At 45.1% G+C, this 22283-nt stretch overlaps 2 protein-coding genes across 2 annotated transcripts; one reads left to right on the plus strand and one right to left on the minus strand.

Moving 5' to 3' along the window:
• Positions 1-1244: 1244 nt before the first annotated feature.
• LOC146718124 (conserved oligomeric Golgi complex subunit 8-like) lies at positions 1245-21882 on the plus strand. Its single transcript, XM_085476117.1, has 6 exons — positions 1245-2596; positions 2976-3183; positions 11113-11937; positions 12024-12192; positions 12727-13689; positions 20779-21882. Exons 1-5 carry the CDS (start codon positions 2268-2270, stop codon positions 12984-12986), a joined length of 1791 nt encoding a protein of 596 aa, XP_085332243.1. The 5' UTR covers positions 1245-2267; the 3' UTR covers positions 12987-13689; positions 20779-21882.
• Positions 14683-18432, minus strand: LOC146718125 (RNA-binding protein NOB1-like). Its single transcript, XM_085475862.1, has 5 exons — positions 17478-18432; positions 16634-16873; positions 16394-16491; positions 15441-15585; positions 14683-15301 (listed from the first exon to the last, which is right to left on the minus strand). The coding sequence occupies exons 1-5, from the start codon at positions 17709-17711 to the stop codon at positions 15032-15034; spliced, it is 987 nt and encodes a 328-aa protein (XP_085331988.1). The 5' UTR covers positions 17712-18432; the 3' UTR covers positions 14683-15031.
• Positions 21883-22283: the final 401 nt, after the last annotated feature.

The raw sequence follows: 22283 nt of genomic DNA on the forward strand, positions 1-22283 counted from the left end.
TTACCCGCCCCCTCTAAATTTGCCTCTAATGATTTAAGCTGCACTGAAAGAAAAGCAGCTTTGTAAGAAAATGAAAGCTATCTAAAATGACATTGTGTATTTACAAAACTAAAATAAAACTAAATTAATTAGGAAATTAATTCATTAGTTCAGGGCTGGATTGGGACAAAAAATCGGTCCGGGCATTTTGACTAGTGACCGGCCCACCAGGTATTACAGGAAAAGCCATAAAGCTTTTGAATGAAAACAAACGCTGTTGTGACAGTGATGTACAGTCTTGTTGGTATATGTAGGATTTCTATACATTGTACATCAGATGAAAACTTTGGTTGTAAGATTCAGATAATTATTTATTAAAAGCGAGACATTTTAAATGAGAATAAGAAAGAAAAGTATTTCTTTGTGCCCCCCTCTCCCTGTTAATGCCCTACCTGCCCCCTGGCAAAACTTTGCTAGACCCGCCCCTGCACAGTTACCAGCTGTCAGCTACATAAAAAAGGATCCTGGTGTTATTTGTCTCTCAGAAACAGTTGATAACTTCAACTCATTCATGTCATCTAAAAGGTAAACCTGTTTCTCCATCACCTGTTCAGCTCTGATGATCCAGTAAGGACATCTCCTGGTTTCATCTTCATGTTTCCCTCTCACATAACCAAACCGACATCATGACCAGCAGCTTTACAGCTGTGGCTCCAGCAAACATCAGCTGATACTAGAAATTAATATTAAATACATTCTAACAACAGCTGATCCAGCTTAAACGTGCTGCTGTTGTTTAGCGCGACATCCGCTGGTTTCCTGTTTCTGGCGCAAAGTGGGCGATCAACAAACGAGAGAGAAAAGCCGATCAGTTGATCATTGATCAGTTTCATGATTGAATGAGCGAAGAAGAGGCAGCTAACAGCGTAAAGACGCAGAATAAATCCAGCTTTGTGTCTTTTTCATTATAGCTGAAGTCCGGGACAAACTGCGTCTCTTCTCAGCTCAACACGAAACGCGTAATATTTTCTCTGATGATTCCGTTTTTACAGGACGGTTGGCAACTCTACTAACTAACCTTATGAATAAAGTAAAGTTCACTATCAGTAACATCATAGCACCACCCAGCTGTATAGGAACTCTGTCAGTACAAGTTATTGTAACTGACTGTAAAAAGTCAGCATAACGAAAATAAACTCCAGCTAAACTTGGTTCATATCTGACCCAGATAGACTGCAGGTCATAACTTCTTACCTGAAGTTCAGTTCACCTGACACTCGGACCGGCGGCCGCCTCGGGGCTCTCCTCCTCCTCCTGCCTCCCCTTTCCCTCATCCACCTGCTGGCCTCAGTGGGAGCTCCGCCATAGCCACCACCAAACAACTTCTTACACATCTGCCAGCATCTGGCCAATCCACCACCTTTCATTGTTTATACTGTTACAAACAAACAAAAAACCATCGGCCCATAAAAACGAAAAATCACCAAATGCCCGGTATGCCCATGGCCAGTCTATGCATTAGTTGTAATAACGTAATTCGTTTAAATTAATTTAGGCTATTTTTAGCCTCACTAGGCTTTGGTGCAGAGGTTCACTGAGAGGTTAACGAGTGTGTGTAATTTTTCTATTACAGTATCATATATACTTACTGTACTGTAATGTACTTAGAATATTATTATCATATTATTATACAGGTAAATCAGTATCCTAGTAATTATTCATATTGGTGTTGGTGATATTTGCAAAAACATTTAAACAGTCATAAATTAATTGTTGGCCTGTAATCTGTGAAAAAAGTGTTAGACATCTCTCTCATGAATAATTCATTCACTTTCCACAAAAAAAAAAGAAATCCTATCTCAAGGCAGAAGCTGCCTTGATAATAGCTGAGTTATCAGTTTTTAGCAACAGAAATGTCTTTTTCCAGAGAGACGTGGCCAACAAATGTAACGTCACAGTTATAGAAACATGATTTAAGTGACCAAAAAGGACAAAATAGATATAATAACTCAATAAATCAGAGTCACAAATATATTCTATGTATTTCATATATACCTATTATTATAGTATACAGTCAAAACAAAACAAAAACAAAGAAACTTCGGAAATGACTTTTTGGCACAACACCGGCAGGTGGCAGTATTTCACCTTTAAGCTTTTTTGACACGCGTCAGAAGGAGAAGAAGAAGAACCGGGACGTGTTCGTCAGCACTGGATGTTCCGGTTGTTTACAACCAGGAAATCTGTCAGTTTGTGAACCGGGACTCCGTGAACCTGCAGCGGTAAACATGGCGGCGGTGGACGTGGAGGATGAGAGCATCCTGGCGTCCATCTTTAAGGACAGCTTCCCGGACAGCTGGAGGGACAACCCGGACTTCGCGGCCTACCTGTCGGAGCTCAGCTCCTTCGGGGTGGAGAAGCTGGGTCGGGAGCCGGAGAGGCTGGCGGAGGAGCGGGCTCAGATCCTGCAGCAGACCCGGGAGCTGGCCTTCTCCAACTACCAGACCTTCATCCGCACCGCCGACTGCACCGAGCACATCTACCGGGACTTCGGGCGGGTGGAGAGCAGCGTGTCCCGGCTGCTGGACAAGCTGCCCCGCTTCGGAGAGAATTGCAGGTCGGTGGCTCCCTGTGGAGGGGATGTCAGCAGGAGGAAACTGGGGTCTATAAAAGTGTCATCATTTACTGTTAGGTTAATAAAAACTTTAGATATTTTTTAAAAAGCACACAGGATGAACTGATCAAGGAGAGAGATGCAGATTATTATTATTGTAGCTCACTGTAGGATCACAAAGTGAATAACTTAGTTATTTTCTTAGGAATATGCCACAGAAGGTGAATTGACTGGGAATAAAACAGCAGCAGATTAATTTCCCTTGAGCTGGCTCGTCAGCCTCCTTTCAGAATAAAAAACAGGCAGCCAGACTTTAGCCACATAGTTGTGTTTTTGCTGTTGTGCTGTCTCTCTGAGCTTTCGGGGCTCATTTTGTTTTCAGGCACTTCATGAAAGAGGCGGAGGAGATCGGAGCAAGCCGCCGGATGAACAGCCTCACTCTGAACCGCCACACGGAGATCCTGGAGATTCTGGAGATTCCTCAGCTCATGGACACCTGCGTCCGCAACGGCTACTACGAAGAGGCTCTGGAGCTGGCGGCATACGTGAAGAGGCTGGAGAAGAAACACTCGTCGCTGCCCGTCATCCAGGTGAGTCCAGACCAGGCTGACCAAAAAGCGGGTGTGTTTGGGGTTTTTTTACTGCCTGAATGAAACTGTAGCGGCGGCACTCCGTCCCTATTTCACTCTTCTGTACCGCCGTTAGGAGTCAGTCCGGCAACATGCATTGAAACGCGAGCAAGTCCAAGTATCCTTCTTGCAAACAATATGTTTATTGACACTTTTAGTTTACATGGCAAGACTCGGTCAAAAAACTGTGTCGCTTCCAGCTTATCCAACTCCTCAACTACGTAACTACAGTGCGCCGGAAGCTCAAAATACTAAAAAGCGCTTTAGAATGTTGCACTTCTCTATTCTATACATTTAACAAACAGTATTTTAAAATCAACTAGAATTATATTCTTAACATCAAACATATATATTTCTCCTCTAATCATTTTACCAGTACCAATAAAATTAACCTTTAATTGGCTCTTACATCATCCGGCCCCTAATTGGTTAGGCGAGAGAACTAAACAATTACTAACTTACACATCAATCATTAAGAGCCAACCTAATCGTAATGTCCATGAACAAACATTCCTTCTCTTCATCGCTCAGATGAAGCCTCCTCCAGAAGACACAACTTGTTAACAGGTCTTTCCAGGATGTTGCTTTTAGTTTTTACTTTCAATCTTCGGACTGTTCCACTTGAGTCTGGCAACGTCTCAACCACTCTCCCCATGAGCCAGGAGTTGCGTGGAGAAGAACTGTCCACCAGCAGCACAAGATCTCCGACCACGAAGTTTCTCCTTAGTTTCAGCCACTTCTGGCGCTCTTGCAGAAGTGGAAGATATTCACGAGTCCATCCGGTCCAAAACAAATCTGCTAGATATTGAACCTGTCTCCATCTTTTTCTGGTGTATGCATCATTTTTGTTGAAGACACCTGGAGGCATGAGGGGCTGTGACTTAAGCAGCAACAGATGGCTCGGCGTTAAAGCTTCAACGTCATTTATGTCATCTGAGACGCTTGTGAGAGGTCTGCCATTAATGATGCTTTCAATCTCACACATTATTGTATGAAGACAATCTTCATTTGGCACTTGTTCCTTCAAGAGAGCGCTGAGAATTCGACGCACTGTTCGAATTTGTCTCTCCCAAACTCCACCTTGATGTGAAGCAGCCGGGCTGTTAAAAATCCACTTTATACCTTTTGGTTGTAGGACTCTTTCTATTTTGTCGTTATCCAGTCTTTGAATGGCTTCCCTCAACTCCCTTTCCGCTGCCACAAAGTTTGTGCCATTATCTGACCTCATGATGGTAACTTGACCTCTTCTGCAGATGAAACGTCGAATCGCGTTGATACAGGAGTCTGTGTCAAGACTGTCTGCAACTTCAATATGCACAGCTCTGAGAATGAGGCAGGTAAACATGACACCATATCTTTTGACAGTACCCCGGCCCCGCTTGACATCAAATGGGCCAAAGTAGTCGACACCAGTGTTTGTAAACGGAGGTTTGTCTGGTAGAAGACGGTCTTCAGGTAAGTCTGCCATCTTCTGCTCACCAACCCTTCCAGAAATCCTACGGCAAGTTTGACATTTGTTGATTATCTTTCTAATTGCCGAATTGGCTTGAGGAATCCAATATCTGCATCGAAATTGCGCCAGCACATAATTGCGACCGCAGTGACCAGTTCGTTGATGGATGTCTCTCAAAATGATTTCAGAGATTTTGCTGTGTTTAGAAAGAATTGCTGGTTGTTTAGCATTTTCTGGCAAGCCTGATTTATTGAGTCTGCCGCCAACTCTCAGCATCCCATCCCGAAGAACTGGGTCTAATTTGAACAGCTGGCTGCTACAACTGAGCTGTCCTCCCTCCTGTAGGATTTTGATCTCCTCTCCATGATGCTGTTTCTGGCTGAAACGAACGATTACTGATTCGGCAGCCTCAAGATCCTCCAAAGCAAGCGCTTTCTTTCCCATTGCAGATTTAAATGTCCTCATGTGCACTTGCAACTTTAACTTTTGCTTTTCAGAATCATTTTCATTTTTCTGTACTATTTTTGAGTACTGTTTTCTTTCTTCTTTTAACATCCACAGCACCTTCCTTAGCTTCATTATCCAGGCTACTGCTCTTTTCAGTTTATTCCAGTCTGAATAGTAGTCTATCACACGTTTCATTGGTTCCATGCCTTCCTCAACTGTCAGTATATTAACCGTTGCTGAAGTCTTGACTTCTGGATCATTTTGAAGGTTTTCCTTCTTTCTCACTGGCTGTTCTGGCCATTCGTTTTCATCTAGAAGATAGTTCGGCCCGTGAATCCATGAACCTCCTTCCAACAGATCTTTTGCCTTTAACCCTCTGCTTGCTTGATCTGCAGGATTTTCTGCCGATGTCACATACTTCCATTGCGATGGCTTGGTTGCTTCTCGAATCAGTGAAACTCTATTTGCAACAAATGTTTTGAAGCGAGATGTTTCGCTATCAATGTATCTAAGCACAGTTGTGCTGTCCGTCCAAAAGACTGATTGTTGCAGAGGAACTTGAAGTTCTTGTCGCAGTAATCTGTCCATCCTCACTGAAATCACTGCTGCAGTCAGCTCAAGCCTAGGAATTGTGACTTGCTTGAGCGGAGAAACTCTGGATTTCCCAATGAGAAAGGCACAATGTCTCTTGCCTTGTCTACTTTCCATCAACAGGTAAGAGACAGTTCCATATGCGTAATCTGAAGCATCGGAAAAATGGTGCAACTGCGCAACAACAGTGCATCCGAAACCTGTAGGCTTTAGGCATCTACTCACATGGAAGTTGGAGAGGAGTACAATGTCTTCTTTCCATTTTTTCCAAATTTTTGCATGCTTTTCATTGATCTCTTTGTCCCAACCATGCTGCTCTTTACAGAGATCTTTCAACAAAAGCTTTGCAGGCAAGATGACTGGTGCTAGAAAGCCAAGAGGGTCATAAATTGAATTAATGACTGACAAAATGCCTCTTCGTGTCATTGGCTTGTCTTGCAACCTTATAGTGTAAGTGAAGTTATCTGTTTCTGTGTTCCACTGTACACCTAGAGTTCTCTCAACTGGCAAAGTGTCATGCCTAAGATCCAGATCTTTCACCTCGTTGGCTCTGTGTTCTTCAGGAATTGACATCAACACTTTCCTACTGTTACTTGTCCATTTTATTAATGTAAACCCTCCACTGGTACACAGAGCACAAAGATCACTGACTAATTTCACTGCAGCCTCTTCTGTAGCTACACTTTTAAGACAGTCATCTACGTAGAAGTTGCACAGGACTGTCTGAACAGCTTCTGGCAATGCTTCTTCCTTGTGATCTTCTGCCGTTCTTCTTAGCGCATATGAGGCGACACTTGGTGAGGAAGTAGCTCCAAAGAGGTGCACCATCATCCTATATTCCTTCATGGGCTCATCCAGCTTGCCATCTGGCCACCAGAGAAAACGAAGAAGATCAGCATCTCTTTCTGGTACGTTGACTTGGTAAAACATTGATTCAATGTCTGCCATCAGCGCTACTGGCTCTTCACGGAATCTTAAAAGAACACCCACCAGTGTGTTAGTCAGATCCGGTCCCTGCAGTAACTCCTTGTTTAGAGACATATCCTGGTATGAAGCCGTACAGTCGAACACGACCCGTAACTTTCTCTTCTTCAGGTGATACACCCCATGGTGTGGTATATAGAACACTCTGTTGTCGTCACGGCTCAACTGGTGGTCTGGCACTGGAACTGCATAGCCCTTGGTGATGATGTTTTCCATGAAGCACTTATAATCTTCAAAAAACTGAGGATTCTTCTTAAACTTTCTGAACAAACATGCTATCCGCTGCTCCGCAACACAATGGTTGTTTGGCATTTGAAGATTCTCATTCTTAAGTGGCAATCCAATGTTATAGTGTCCATTTTCGAAGGTCGTTGTCTTTTCTACCGCTCGTAGAAACTGTTTGTCTTCTTGTGACATTTCCTCTTTGTCATCATAATTACGTTCTGAAAAATCGATGTTATACTGTTGGACCAGTAGCTTCTCAACTTCCACTAAGGAGATTCGGCTCACTGAGAAATGCGGTTCTTTGTTTTCTGAGTCATTTAGTTCTTTTCTTATGGGTCCATTCACAACCCAACCAATGGTGGTCTTCACTGCATAAGGACCTCCATTTTGTCCATTAATGACACGCCATGGCTCCATTGCTTTTGCACAGTTGGCTCCTATAAGCAGGTCTACATTAGCCTCTATCTCTGGTAGCCTCACTTCATGTAGATAAGGCCACTTCTGGATGTCTGACTGCTTGGGTATGTTTCCACTACTCACAGGTATACTAGTGTGAGTGAACACCTTGGGTAAGTCAACGAACTTGGAATCTTCCAACCCACACACTTCCAGGTCTGATATAACAAAACTGTTCATGAGTTTCTGTTCTCCTGGTTTTTCTTGACTCATGGTACTTAGAAGTATCCGTGTAGGCTTTCCTTTAACATTCAGTTTCCTTTGTAGATCTTCCGTGCAGAATGTTGCCGTGCTTCCCGGGTCCAAAAAGGCATATGTCTCTATATATTTATCACTCATTTTAGATTTGATCCTGACTGGTACTATAGAGAGCACACACTCCTCTTCTCCAGCCCCTGTAAGCCCACAAGTCTCTTGACTGACAGGAACTTGAGCACAAGGTGCCTCATTACCATCAGTAACATCCTCCCTTTCTGTTTCCACAGAACTTTCTTTTCTCCCCATGTGCAGAATGTCTGGGTGCTTTAGTGAACACTCTTTACATTCCATTCTGCGCTTGCAGAACTTGCTGAGATGCCCAGAAACCAAACATCCAAAACAGAGTCCCTTTGACTTCAAGAAATCCACACGTTCTTTGTGTGGTTGATTCTTAATCTTTCCACAAGAAGCAAGAGTGTGAGGCTGCTGACAATACAAACATGGCTTCTCAAAGGCACTTGCTGTCTTGATTGAATTTTCAGTTTTAACGTTTGTTTTTTGCAGTCTTTTGTTCTCGGCGGAAATGTTGGTGGCAAAACTGCTTCCTCGAAACTCCTTCTTTGCTGGATATTTTTCCTTTTGGTCAGTCTTTCCACTTGTCGCTGCACGGTTGTCTGGGATATTACCAAAGAGTGGATCCATAGCTATTTTAGCCTGGCGGTCTATAAAGTTCACCAAATCTGCAAATCTTGCTCTTTTGCCCCTCTTTTCTTGGAGTTCAAATGCTTCTACGCGCCAACGTTCTCTGGTTTTGTAGGGCAGCTTGGATATCACTGTGCGTAGATTGGTTGGATTATCCATCTCTTCCAAAAATTCAACATCCTCCATGGTGTTGCGACAGCCAGTCAGGAACATAGCATAGGCATTTAATGCCTTTGCATCGTCATTTTTCACTTGCGGCCATTTGAGTGCTTTCTCAATGAATGCGCTTGCGATCCTTAGCTCATCTCCATAGTGCTTATGTAGCAACCGTCTGGCCTCACGGTAACCTTTGCTAGGAGTCATGTGTACACAACTGCGAATTAGCTCCTGTGGTTCGCCAGCAGTGAACTGTTCCAAAAAATACAGCTTATCTTGCTCGTTATCAGTCTTTTGCTCTACTGCATGTTCGAAGGCTCTTATGAAGGCCTTATACTGTAGTGCATCACCTTTAAAAACCGGAATGTCCTTTGATGGCAACTGAGCCAACTGCTGCTGTTTCACAAGTAACTCAGTGATTACATTCTGTTTCTGCATGACTGACAATAGATCATCACTTCTGTCAACGTGAGCATTAAGCCCATGAGTGGAGACTGGATGAGACAGTTGTGGTACCTGTGAGTTTTGCACTTGTGAATTAGCGTGACTACTCACATCAGCTTGTTGTGGGAGCATTATGCCAACTCTTTCCTTTTTAACTTCTCGACCTTGCGATCTTTGTATTGACACATAACTGCTCAGACCATCTTCAGATCTTTCATATTCTTTGAGCACCTTTAATTTTGCTTGACTTTCCGCTAGTGCAGTCTCCAACTCTAACTCTTCCTTTTCCGCTTTGACTCTTGCTGTTTCCAGCTCAAGATGTTGCCTAATCCTGGCCAACTCCAACTCAAGTTCTTGCCTTTTCTTCAATGCTGCGGCTCGTTCCAGCAAGGCTGCGTGTTCTGCCTCCTGTTTAGCACGAGTGGAGGAAACTCTAGATGTTGTAGATGCTCGGCTGACTTGAGACCCACGCGAGCTATGAACTGCATCCTTTCTAGCTCCAACCTGTGATGCGCTGTCATCTGGGTTAACAGCTTCTTCCAAGTCATCTGTAATGTGCTCCTGCTGCTCAGTTTCATTTGGAATCATATGCTTATGATCCTCTGCGATCCATTTCTTTGTTGTTTGCATAAACTCTCTTATAGATGCCATTTTGGGCTCAAACCAATTGTCCTGGTCAAATATTTTTTCTTCTTCAGACAAAAGGCTCATAACCTGGTTATTGTGACTGTGAAACTCATTCAGAGCCAATGCAAAGTCACTTTCCATTATTTCTTTCACATTTTGAAGGTTCTGAGCATCACTCATCATTATCTTTATCTCCTTTATTTTGCCTGTGATTGTTCCTAATGTTCGTCTTCTTAAGGCAATCCATCTGTGTAATTTTTCTTCCAAAGCTTTCTCTGTTAACTTGCATGTTCTTCCCACCTCTCTTTCCTCCGCCATCTTATAAGTTGCAGGGGTTTATTGGCTCAATTAGCATGCACTATTTGTCTTCTGCTTAGAATCTTTAATAGACATAGTGTAAACCATCTTCATAACATGCCAAAAACTCCGCATAGACCGCATCAAATCTTGTTTTACAACATGCAGTCCCACAGACAAAGAAAGAAAAAAGAGATCGGGTTTGACGATAGCACGCAGTTAAGTTTCACTTTCGTTTTCCACCAGACTTAACAAGCCTCCAAAAAACGTCTTTTTCTTCTTACTGCACGAAGTACTAAGAGAGTTTGTTACCTTCTTCTACAGAATAATCCAAAGAATTATCCGGTTCGGTGCCAGCATCCTTAAGCAGTGCCTCTTACTTTCCGTTAGGTTGCTCCCTTCCGTCCGAGCGCCGTGCAGCCGATCCTCCACATGTTGGTGAAGCTCAGTTTTTTGACTTATGTAGCGGCGGCACTCCGTCCCTATTTCACTCTTCTGTACCGCCGTTAGGAGTCAGTCCGGCAACATGCATTGAAACGCGAGCAAGTCCAAGTATCCTTCTTGCAAACAATATGTTTATTGACACTTTTAGTTTACATGGCAAGACTCGGTCAAAAAACTGTGTCGCTTCCAGCTTATCCAACTCGTAACTACAGTGCGCCGGAAGCTCAAAATACTAAAAAGCGCTTTAGAATGTTGCACTTCTCTATTCTATACATTTAACAAACAGTATTTTAAAATCAACTAGAATTATATTCTTAACATCAAACATATATATTTCTCCTCTAATCATTTTACCAGTACCAATAAAATTAACCTTTAATTGGCTCTTACAGAAACTCTAAATGTTATTTAGGAAAATGAACTGTTAGGGCTAAATAAACGTTACTTTTCTTTGATTTTCTGTCGTGTGATGTTGGAGAAAAAATGTTCAAATAAACAATTACACGTGTGAAGAGAATTAAAGAGCTCAGGCTCCAGACCGCTCTGAATACTCAGTTTTCTTTTGTTACGTGCACAGCTAACAAGCTCTGGGTGTTGCCCCTCAGCAGGCTTCCAGGTGTTGGCCAGCTGGAATAAAGCAGGCTTTCAGAGAAGGTGAAAAAGCTAAAATGTGACTGCGGGAGGTTGTTGATGGGGCTCAGGTTCAGGTACAGGCTGGAAATCGCTAGTTTAAACTCTAAATTGACAAAAACTGGAGAAAAACAGTTGAGAAACTTTCTCTTTGCTGAGATATAAAACAGAAAAGGTCACTGTGGAGAACATCTAATGTTTCGGCTCCTCTAACCTTTGACCTTCTCCATCTTTAGGGTATCGTGCGTGAAGTGCGTCAGTCGGCTCAGCTGATGCTCAACCAGCTGTTGCAGCAGCTCCGCAGCAACTCCCAGCTTCCCGTGTGCCTCCGCGTCATCGGTTACCTGCGGCGCATGGACGTGTTCACGGAGGCGGAGCTGCGGGTGAAGTTCCTGCAGGCTCGCAGCACTTGGCTGCACTCCATCCTCGTCGCCATCCCTGAAAACGATGCTTACTTTCACATCACCAAGACCATCGAGGCCTGCAGGGTGCACATGTTTGACATCATCACCCAGTACAGAGCCATCTTCTCTGACGAGGACCCGCTAGTGCCCCCCGCCGGTGGGCTCATGGCTGTGAACGAGGGCGCCATCTTCCACGGCTGGGTGGTGCACAAGGTGGCAGAGTTCCTGGAGACCTTAGAGAGGGACCTGCAGCGGGGTGTGGGCAGCCGCCTGGACTCCCTGCTGGGTCAGTGCATGTACTTCGGTTTGTCCTTCAGCAGGGTGGGGGCGGACTTCCGCGGGCAGCTGGCGCCCATGTTCCAGCGGGTGGCGGTGGACACGTTCCGCGGAGCCGTGAAGGAGGCGGTGGAAAAGTTCCAGGAGGACATGAACCTGTACACCCTCATCGCCCTGCCCTCAGTGCTGGCAGGGACCATCCCCGTCGTAGCCCCCGCCCCGCAGCCCGGCACCCTGCAGCCCCCAATGTCCCTGCTGGACTTCCAGCCGCTCGCCTGCTTTCTCAACAACATCCTGACCGCCTTCAACGACCTCCGCCTCTGCTGCCCCATCGGAGTGGTGGAGAATGTCACCAAATGCCTGGAGGAAGCCCTGAAGATGGTGAGCAGCTGGATCTTTGGTGTAATCTGGGTTAAAGTCAGACTGATGCTGGATTAACAGCTGCTGACGGTGTCGTTTTTTGTCAGGTGACCCGTCAGATTCTGGTGTTTCACCGGGCGGAGGAGACGGCCTTCAGCAGCCGGGAGAAGGAGCTGTTTATTCAGTTCTGCTGTGCGTACGCTGAAGACCTGCTGCCCTTCCTGAACCGCTGCCTGCAGGTCCTGTTTCCACCGGCTCAGCTCGCTCTCATCCTGGGTGAGGACTCGCAGCAACGTCTGAGTTTGTTTCTTCGTTTAAAACGGACGCGGTGATGCTGAAGACGTTTAACGACGGGCCTGGAAGTGAAGCCGTTATTCCAATAATGCGGTCTCAGTTTAAACTGTTGTCCTTGCGTTGTTGTTCTTGTTGGTCACCTTCGGTCTCGGGCTGGAAACCGCATGAACGTACATGGTAGACTGTACATAAAAGATGGGCGTAGCCACTGGGACATTTGTGAAACCATGGTCTGAATTTGGAGTAATGACCGCTTCAGCCTGTAGGGGGCACTAATAAAACCACAAAATCACCACACAAGCTTTTTTTGTGTAGTAAAGTTAAACTTTTGGTCCAATCAGTCAATGAGAAGAAAACTTCACAAAATTAGTTTAAAAGAGAAAAAAATCTTTAACCTCTTTTTCTTTTTTTGCCCTGGACTCTCTTCTCAAAGTTATTCTTTGTAATGGCTAAAATAGCTTAAGAAGTGCTGAGCAGCAGAGTTTGGTCTGAATCAAATCTGTTGTCTCTCCGCAGGTGTTCCTCCCACCCAGCTGCACAAGTACGGCCATCTGGGCTCCATCGACCTCGCCACAGTCCTCGAGCCTCTGGACTTCCTGCTTCCTCAGAAGGAGCCGCCGGTGCCAGAGGTCGACATTACGGCAGAATTGAGCAGCCTGACGTTTGACATGGAGCCCAAAGAACCGGCGCCGACCCCATCCGATGTCAGAGACTCCAAACCCGGAGCTGAACTGACAAAGACAGAGTTTAAAGAGCCGAAGCAGGACGAGGAGTGAAGGCGAGGAAACGCTGGCTCTAAACTGTATCCTGTGACGGACATCTGTCAAAACTGAAGCATTAAAATATTTTTATATATGTGAGAAAAAGGCTTTAATGGTGACATTTCTTCTCTTATTTAAAGGTTTACTCACTAACGTAGAAGGAAAATAAGCAAATAGTTTAGTTTGCTTCTTTTTCCATCGATGATGGAGTCCACCTGATTTTAACTCTGCTCCCGGAGATCTTCAGCTCGTTCTCGTCCTTTAAGAAGGAAAAACTGAATGTTTGTGTTTTCCTGGTAACGTGTCAGAAATGTGAGAAAACCAAAAGTTTGGTTTATTATAGGAAAGTCCTGAAGGGCAGAAACTGACTCTGCATTTTCATCCAGCGTCGGCCTCATCTTTGAGCTTTTTCTGCTGAGGCAGCTGGGAGTTGTAGTCCGTCAGCTGGGAGTTGTAGTCCGTCAGCTGGGAGTTGTAGTCCGTCAGCTGTGTCTGATTTACATGGTGGGTTTGTTAAACTGTCTGGACACTTAAATCTTTCACTTTGATTCAAAGATTCATTGGAAATCAATAAAGATCAATTATATTGACGAGTCAGTCTCATGTTTAAAGGAGCGTACTGCAGTTTCTGCACAGTCACGGTCAGTCTGAGCTGATCTCCACCTGTCTGGAATATCTGAAGATAAACTCAAGGATCTCCACCTTCACAGATCTACAGGTGAGCACCTCGTGGACGCTACTTCCACCAACTAACAGCCTTACTACACCTGCCTGTTAGGTCTTATTTTCCTGTTTAAAAATATAAACCTTCCAGTGATCATGTTCTCCCTCTGCGTCGTGTTTGAATCGTTGGTTTTTGTGTAATTTTACTGTCAGACGGCGACGGGACAATTCAATGATGTAATGCTGTGTTACCATAGAAACACAGCAATTCTGGCACAACTTCAGTGACTCACAAGGTGCAACGAGAAGATAAAGGCATAAAAGGTCCAGCACTATGCGGCACACAGTGGTGTTACCGTTTAACCACACGCCAAAGCATGAAATTGTAATCAATAATAAAGTTTATTTATGTCGAACATGTGGCCCTCGGCCCCAGAGGCAGCCCACTGAAGGGTCACGTTTGGTCCGGCTTTACAAAGTGAAAACTGCAGAGAAGTCGGTTTGCGTTTTTCAGTGCAGGACCCCGACGTTACAGGACAGTTAGAAATGTTTCTCATGATGATGTTTTTATCATAAAGATGTAAAATACTGAAGATCAGCCATAAACACTGAGCTGGAAACTATAACGTAGTTCAAGCAGACTCGCTGTGAAAGGTTTCACTGCTCTCTAAAACAAATATTTTAATAAGAATATTACGTCTGGCAAAATTTGAAGGAAGGAGGATTTACACCTTAGTCGTTGTTTAAACCCTGAACCTGATGTGCACCTGCACGCTGTAGCCGTGTAACCCAGAGTGACCGTTATTGGTCCGTTCAGTACTGCCGTTTGCTCTTACAGATGTTCATCCACCTCTGCCATCCTTCATCTAATCGACTGGAGGAGAAACGTCTCCAGCAGCGAGTGTTTAGGAGCAGAGCTTTATTTCTTCCTTCTTCACTCACAGAAATCCTGATATGTAGCAGAATCTCTGTATCACGTCGCCGCCCTGCAGACCGAGCGCGCTCCTGCCTCTGTGGTGGAGGTAATGAGCAGAAACAGACACCGATGTGAAATTTCACACACTTTTAATGTATTTATTATTCTGGCTCGTTCCATAAGGGATGCTATGTAATCTGTAATAATCTGGAGCTGGTATTGTTAGAGTCACTCGTGCTGCCAGCAGTTAATTCGCCCGTGTGTCGCCGAGTGTCATCGACTTCCTCTGGCTGTCACGCGCGTCTCTTCTGCTTTGAACACCGTGTTTAGAGCTGTAGTTAATCCTCATGTCTTGGATGTCTGACTGTCCATGAACGCACCAGAAGACCTGGTGAGTTAATCTGTCGCACGTGAGCCGATGGATGATTTGGGAAATGACGGTCCGGTCCTTTAATTTAAACACGATGCATGCTCGCCATCTTTACTTCTTCTTGATGAACTTCCTGCGGGTGGCGTTGGGGTTGGCCCGCCTCCTGCCGCCGCCACACTGGCCGTCTCTGATCTGCAGGTTGGCGGCTCGGCTGTAGATGTCGTTCTCACAGAACGGCGACGCTCCGGCCACGTAGTCCGGGTTGAAGACATCGGTCTTCTGGCGAGCCTTCCGGGAGAGCCTCTGCTGGGGGAAGCGCTGGTCCTCCACCAGCTGGGGGTTGGTAGAGTGTTTCCCCCCCTGAGGCAGAGGCAGCGTGTGCTGAAACACAAGACGGCAGCGGTCATGTTTAGGACGTTTAGACCCGACTCAGGCAGAACTGAAGCGGTCTGAAAAAACGATTTACGCTGCAGATGCGAACGCAGAGTCATTTTAGAAGTGATAAAACGCCGCGTCTCACCCGGAGCCCTCTGGGGTTCAACACTTTGGGGTTTTTGGAGAAATGCATCTGCATGCTGCCATCCTCGTTCACCGTCACCGCCAGCTTCTTCAGGGTTCTGTTCCCGCAGTGAGGACAGAAAGCTTTGTTCATGTCGCTCGTCGTCCTGGAATCGAAACATTTAACAGGTCAATGCTCCTGGACGGGCGACCCCTCGCTTTATTCTCCTTACAGCCTCTAAGAACAGGACAGGTCACTAACATCTGTCCGTCTGAAGAACATCTGTCCTCTCATGTTAGGTTTGTTCCAACCCTGCACTCCACGCTCCATCGTTCTGATCCACTTTAACATCTGTGCTTTTTCTTAAAGCAGGCGTGGGCGAACTCCAGGCCTCGAGGGCCGGAGTCCTGCAGGTTTTAGATCCAACACAGCTGATTTAAATGTCTAAATGACCTCCTCAACATGTCCTGAAGTTCTCCAGAAACCAGGTAATGAACTAATCATGTGATTCAGGTGTGTTGACCCAGGGTGAGATCTAAAACCTGCAGGACGCCAGCCCTCCCACCCCTGGTGTAGAGCCACTTTAATGGATTATATTCAGATTTTTACATGATGTTTTATTTTGACCTTATTTACATCTGTATCTCTGGAGCACCTTTATTATATTTTTCTATGTAAGCATCATTTTTACTGTGTTTTATTATTTTTATTTTAACCTACTCAAGCAGCAATTTAATACATTTATTTATTTATTTTATTCCTTTCATTGACTTTGTCCATTTTATTTATGTATTAATTTATCTTTATTCTTTTAATAAAGCAGTCCTGACATTTTCACTTGTTCAGCACCTTTATTCTACTCTTGATATAAATTTAAATGTTTTAAATGTCGTGTTTTGTATTTTTCGCTGGAACAGATTCGAGCTGCCTCCCTTTCAGCCTGAAGAGGTTTTGTTAACTTTGTTCGGACTCACTTGAAGCAGGCGTGACATCTCAGGATGTAGTTCCTCGCCTGCTTGATCAGCATCCCGTTCACAGAGAGAACGTGAAGTCCGATCTGAATGAGAACGTTCTGGGACACAGACAGCGAAAGCTTTTTGAAGTCCGGCGTAAAGCAGGAGAATATTTATTCACGCAGCGGTTTACTGAAACCATTCACACAAACCTTTAGACAGAAGGTGAAAAACAGCGAATGCACCGTCTGCATCCGTTACCTGCATGGCGAAGTCGGTGGTGAGACAGCCGACTTTGATGTCAGCTGGAGCCGTCCAATCAGCGGAGTCCATTTTCACCTCTTTGATGTTACCGGGAGTGATCCATCCTCCTCCATCGTCATCGTCCTCCTCGTCATCTTCGTCATCAGGCTCGTTCTCTTTGTCCTCGTCGTCCGATTGGCCCGCCGACGCCCTTTGCTCCGCCCTCTCCTCTGTCTGTGGTGATTCGTTGCCCTCTTTCTGTAAACAAACATCATCATCATCATCATCATCATCACTGCAGTCTGACAGGTGACAGAAGTTATGACTCAGTGAGAGATGTAAAATTCCTCCTTTGTCTCCTTGCTTCCTCTCACATGCATCCTTTCCTACGGGGAGATGTTGAGGAGGAAACCCTGTTTATCCCACGCCATCAACGTCAGGAACGTTTTCCACACGATTCACTATTTACACATTACAAGAATAAGACCTCAGATCACACTTGAACTACTTTTTCTCTTGAAATGTGCTGCAGGAGGTGGAGGTGGTGGGCATGCACATGAAGTTCAGAGGCTGCAACACAACAACAGAAATAAAAGGGTAATGCACTGATGCACTAGAGTCTGACTGGCGTGTGAAACCATGCAAACACAAAGACGCCTGCAGCCCTCAAAGTCTCATGGAGGCTCCTTTAAATATGAACGAGGTCTCCTGCAAACTGCAGCCGGTCACACTCAGCCACAAGCGCTCACTGAGGGGCTGAACCGAGGCTCAGAGGAACACAAAGGATTATTCTGAACTGTGAATCATGCAAAGCTGCTCTACGAGACTCCCAGCATGAAAACATTCTTCCCTTTCAACTCACCAGTAAACCCAGCAGCTCATCGCTGAAGGTCAGGAGCGGATCCCTCCAGAACAGAAAGCTGCTGAACTGGTCTCCGTCCGAAGTCGTCCGTGTGTCCGCTTGTTTCTGTCCGCCGCTCGATTTTAAACCCTCCGCTGGACCCTGACAGAGCAGCAGCGATAACACACACGCTGTGTTTACGTGCACAACCTGGAGACACAATCTCTTTTCCAACAACACGGCACCCAACTCCATTCATCCACCCATGCCTCCGTCCATCCATCCACCCATGCCTCCATCCATCTGTCTGTCCATCCATCCTTAGTGGCCGGGGAAAACAGATGTTCCTCTCTTCAGACATTTTCTCGGGAATTTCCACCCAGCTGCGAGCTTTAACCTCTCCAGTGTGTCCTGGTTCTGTCCTGGGTGAAACAGTTAACCTGCAGCGCTGCAGGTTTTCTGGTCGGACCCCCAAAGCACCCTAGCTGGCTCCCTTCAGTGTGGAGGACTAACAACCACTGCACGATGTTCCAAACCAGTTCCACATGTTTTCACAGGAAAAAACCCAGTAAAGACACAGCACCACAAAACCTCTGTGCTCAGAGGTGGAACCACGCCACTGGCTGTGGGAGGGGACAGACATTCACACATGCAGCTCACAGAGTCCGTCCTCCATGATTTTATTCTGTGGATGTTACTTTAAACTCTGCTTCTTTGGTCTTAGAACAGTCAGAATAATGGAGCTGGTTTCATCAGTGGCAGAGAGATTGTGTATGTGTTTGTAACAAAGGCAGCTCGGCTCGGTTTCTGAAGCTTCTCGCCTGTTTTCTACGATCGCTTTAAGACACGTTCACAGAGGAAAGGTTCTGAGCATTGAAACTATCTGTGCAAACACAGACGTCTGTGTCAGCAGAGGGATTTAAAACCCTCTGAGGAAGTCGTTACAGCGAGAGTCGGTGAGACTGTGAGGTCCAGGTGCTCCTCGTCCTCTCGCCACGACATGAAGTCTCAGACCGTCACTTATCGTGCTTTTAATGTTTGTCGCATCAAAAATACAAAAGAATAGAAAAAGTCTGAGGAAATGAAGACGAGCTCCGAAACAACATCAGAACAAAGCTTAGCGTAAACAAAGCGTAAATAATAATAATGATGATAACTCCTGAACATCGCAGGTCTGAGCTGTAAGAGTGGAGGAGGAATTTTCCAGGAACGCCCGCTGTCAGTCTGTCCTCCTCCTTCTTCTTCTGTGTCCTCATTCTGTGGTCTGATTGGTTGGTTTGCAGACAGACAGGTAGACAGAGCCAGCCCATTGGTGGGGGACGGTGGGCAGGTAGGTGGGGGTGTATTCTGATTGGTGGACAGCTTGGCATGGAAGCTCTCAGCATGGCATGGTGCCCCCTCCCCCTGTCTCCTCCACCATCCATCTAATGCTCCTCACCTCTAACCACAGAATGTGTGTGTGTGTGTGTGTGTGTGTGTGTGTGTGTGTGTGTGTGTGTGTGTGTCGCCTGTTCGGCTGCTGGAGTCTTGTATTATCACTCATCAGCTTCTTTTGGAATTCAAGTCACCAGAAATTTACACGTTTGAGGTTTCATCTCATCCCAGGACAGAGAGGTGCAGGACGAGTTGGATAAATTAAAGATGAGAAATGATTCTTACATTAACATCTGGGAATAATAAAGAAGGTAAACGATGAAGGCACTGAGTGCAAAAGCAGCTTAAACCTGCATCCTTTCTGATGACCTGCAGGGGGCGACTCCTCAGTTTGAAAAAGAAGTGCTTTGAAAATATGATTTGTATCCCAGGTAAATACTTTCCTGGTGAGTTTATGGCCTCGGTTGCTCCTTTCAGGTCTTATCAGGTGTTTAATTTTTAAAATAAAGTTGTCTTTAGTGTCCAGAAGGACGGACGATAAACCCCACGTGACGATCTCCAGTTTCAGTCAGGTCTGGTTACAAAAAGCCATTATGGAGACGTAAAAGCACTCAGAGGCTTCGGAAGCAGCTGGAAGGTTTTTTATTTTATTTTTATAAAGCATTTAGTCCTTAATGGAGCGAGGCCAGCAGTGTGATCCCGTCTCTAATCCTCCTCCTCTCTGTGCTGCTCTCAGATGAAACTGATAAAAACACCTGCAGCTTTTTTTATTTACTCATATTTCTGAATCTGCAGCAGCTAAAACCAAACGAGCCGCCTCTCTCTGTTACGGTCTCGTGACGTCCGACTGTTGGTGGGTGTTTGAGTGCGCTGGTGTCCGGATAAATCCCGTCCCTCCCCCTCGCTGCTCTGTGGCCTGGCTGAGCGTCCTCGCTGATGAGCAGAGGATTGTGGGATTGCTTCCTTCCTTCCATGTCTGCACTGATAAATCTGAAAACACTGTTTGTGTCAGTTTGATAGGAACACTTCTGGTTGTTGCTCGTTCACACTGCAGTCAGGCTCAGTCTGAGGTTTCAGCCTCGGTAGATCGACTGACTCCTGCTGGTTTTTCTGGGACCACGTTTGACAGAAATGCTCGGTGAGAGATCGTATTGATTACCAGAAGCTAATTGAACAAATGTGACATGAAGACTTGGCCTCAGAGTCGATCTTCAGGTAACGTTAGCAAAGGTGCTGCTGTTTCCTGTATTAGCAGCGACCCGATGACTGTGGAGTAAAATCCTCCATGTTTCTGTGTTTTTGGTTAGAACAGGAAGTGTTATCATGAGGTTCTTGAACCATGACTGTAAAAAGCATGAAATTGGCCAGATTTAACTCTTTAACTTTAATTGTACGTTTCATGTAGAAGTTGGAGGAAGCCAGTGTGCTGAGCAAAGATCACGTCTGTCGGTGTTCAAACGCAGACGTGATCTTTGCTCAGGACACACAACTTATCTTTAAAAACACACCTGAATGATTCTTTGACTTGAAGATTTCTGTGGTGTAGATGGAGACTCTGCTCTGAGCACCAGTAATAATTCTCATCTAAAAAGTTTCCAGACTAAATTCCTGGTAAAAACTGGGAGGTGGTTTAAAAAAATGTCAGCGGTACACAAGAGAAATATTTAAAGCCAGTTTGTTTTCTTCTGAGCAGAGGTTAGTAAGGGCAGCACAGGTGTCTGTTTTATTTGTGGTCCGTGCAGAGGCGTTAGAGGAGAGTCTGCAGGAGCTGTCGGGATGCTTTGTAAACTGCTGACGAAGTCGCTTCACAGTGTAAGAACTTTGTGATCAGCTCTAGAAAGAGCGAAATGAAGAGAAACAACATGTTTTCACATTTATTGTCAGTAGTGTGGACATGGTGAGTTAAAGGGTCACATGACTGCTGGCTGACGCTCTCGTTTCTCTGCAGGACGACTGAAGCTGACGGCCTGACGGACGCCGCGCCGTCGCTGCAGGGTGTCAGCCAGCACCCTGAGGCCTCTGCTGCTCTTCCTGGATTTATTTCCTTCTTAGCCAACGACAGGAGCGGCAAAAGCGATCAAAGACCGATGGAAACTTTACAGGACAGGACGGTCTTAAATCTGGACAGACTGTTATGAGACGATGGCCAAACGTCTGGACTGCTGTGACGTCTGATATGAGCTGACAGGACTCGCGCTCCTCCGTCGGGACTCAAAAAAATCCTTATTAACCCTGAAATCAGTATCTGCTCTCCAATCAGTATTTCTCATTGTTTCTTTGTTGCACTTTAAACTTTTAGATCATTTTCTAACCCGAACGTGGCTGATGATGTGCATAGATGCATAATGTGTTTGTATATTTATGTTTGACATGCTTTAATTTTTTTCTTTTGGAGAATGCGGGCACATGAATTTTTCCGTTTTTGTTTTTTTTGTGATCCAAATTTAATTTTTTTTGTCTCCATCTGTTTTTAATCTTTTTTTCTCTGCACCGTGTTCGATGGAGGATTTTCAGGCTGAAACCTTAAAGTGTACTTTTTTTCTTCATAAAGTTTAGATAAATTTTAAGGTTTTTTTTCCATGTGTGTTGTGTTCCCATCTGTAGTTTCTGGAGGCTTTCCTCCTTTATCCAATCAGGGTACTCCACTGATCCCAAGCTGTCCAATAGGACGTGAGCAATACGAGGAAATCTGTACATCGCGTCTCAGTCTTCTGCTCCGGTGGACGTTCCTTTTATTTCAAACTTCCTTCAGCTTGAAGAACAAAAAGACTCGAATCGTATCTAAACTCATTTCTTCTCTGTGTGCTTCTGCTGTCGTCTCTTCACCTGTTTGGAGAAAACAAAAACCTCCAGGAAGCCACTGGTGACCTTTGACCTGAGACAGAACACGTGTAGCTGTTGACTTGGTGCGAAGTGGACTGTTAGCTGTAGCTGTAGTAAACAGGAATGCTTAGAAACGCGATGAGCTGCTGTGTGTTGACCTGATGATCAAACTCTGCTTGCTGTTTTTGTTTTGTAATTACTTTTTAATAAACGCTCCAGAACAAACGCACACGTCGGCATCGTGTGGACACAAATATTTAAAAGAGCAGTAAAAAGGAGTGTTTGACACACCATCACTGTAGATTTGAAAATGACATGACCAAGAGGTGAGTTGAGTTAATCTAAAGAGCGTTAATAAAATGACTGAATTAACCACTTTTTTCCCCTAGCACCACTTTCAGACTCAAATAACTGGACAAACTGAGCTGAGTTTGTGATTAAACCTCATTTCCTGTCTATGCTTCCAATGTTCCCACACAGCTTAAATCACATTTAAGGATCGCATCAGTCAGGAAGGCTTTAGACAAAAGGTGAATGATCATTTCTACCTGCAGTAATTGGCTCCGACTTGATGTCACCTGTTGACACCTGCTCAGTTCCTCAGGCTGGCGGAATAGGAGAAGGTGGGCT

The sequence above is a fragment of the Copadichromis virginalis genome, linkage group LG1 (assembly GCF_057382275.1).
Source record: "Copadichromis virginalis isolate Kocher_CV1m ecotype Utaka linkage group LG1, C_Virginalis_male_GT1.1, whole genome shotgun sequence".
NCBI classification, from domain to species: Eukaryota; Metazoa; Chordata; class Actinopteri; order Cichliformes; family Cichlidae; genus Copadichromis; species Copadichromis virginalis.

Excerpts from the sequence above, each read along its gene's own strand:
- LOC146718124 (XM_085476117.1), top strand. The coding sequence starts at position 2,268 with ATGGCGGCGGTGGACGTGGAGGATGAGAGCATCCTGGCGTCCATCTTT. Across the intron at positions 2,597-2,975 it reads CGCTTCGGAGAGAATTGCAG|GCACTTCATGAAAGAGGCGG; the intron begins GTCGGTGGCTCC and ends TTTTGTTTTCAG. Across the intron at positions 3,184-11,112 it reads CGTCGCTGCCCGTCATCCAG|GGTATCGTGCGTGAAGTGCG; the intron begins GTGAGTCCAGAC and ends CTCCATCTTTAG.
- LOC146718125 (XM_085475862.1), bottom strand. The coding sequence starts at position 17,711 with ATGGAGTTGGGTGCCGTGTTGTTGGAAAAGAGATTGTGTCTCCAGGTT. Across the intron at positions 15,586-16,393 it reads AGATGTCACGCCTGCTTCAA|GACGACGAGCGACATGAACA; the intron begins GTGAGTCCGAAC and ends TTTCGATTCCAG. Across the intron at positions 15,302-15,440 it reads TGAACCCCAGAGGGCTCCGG|CACACGCTGCCTCTGCCTCA; the intron begins GTGAGACGCGGC and ends CTTGTGTTTCAG.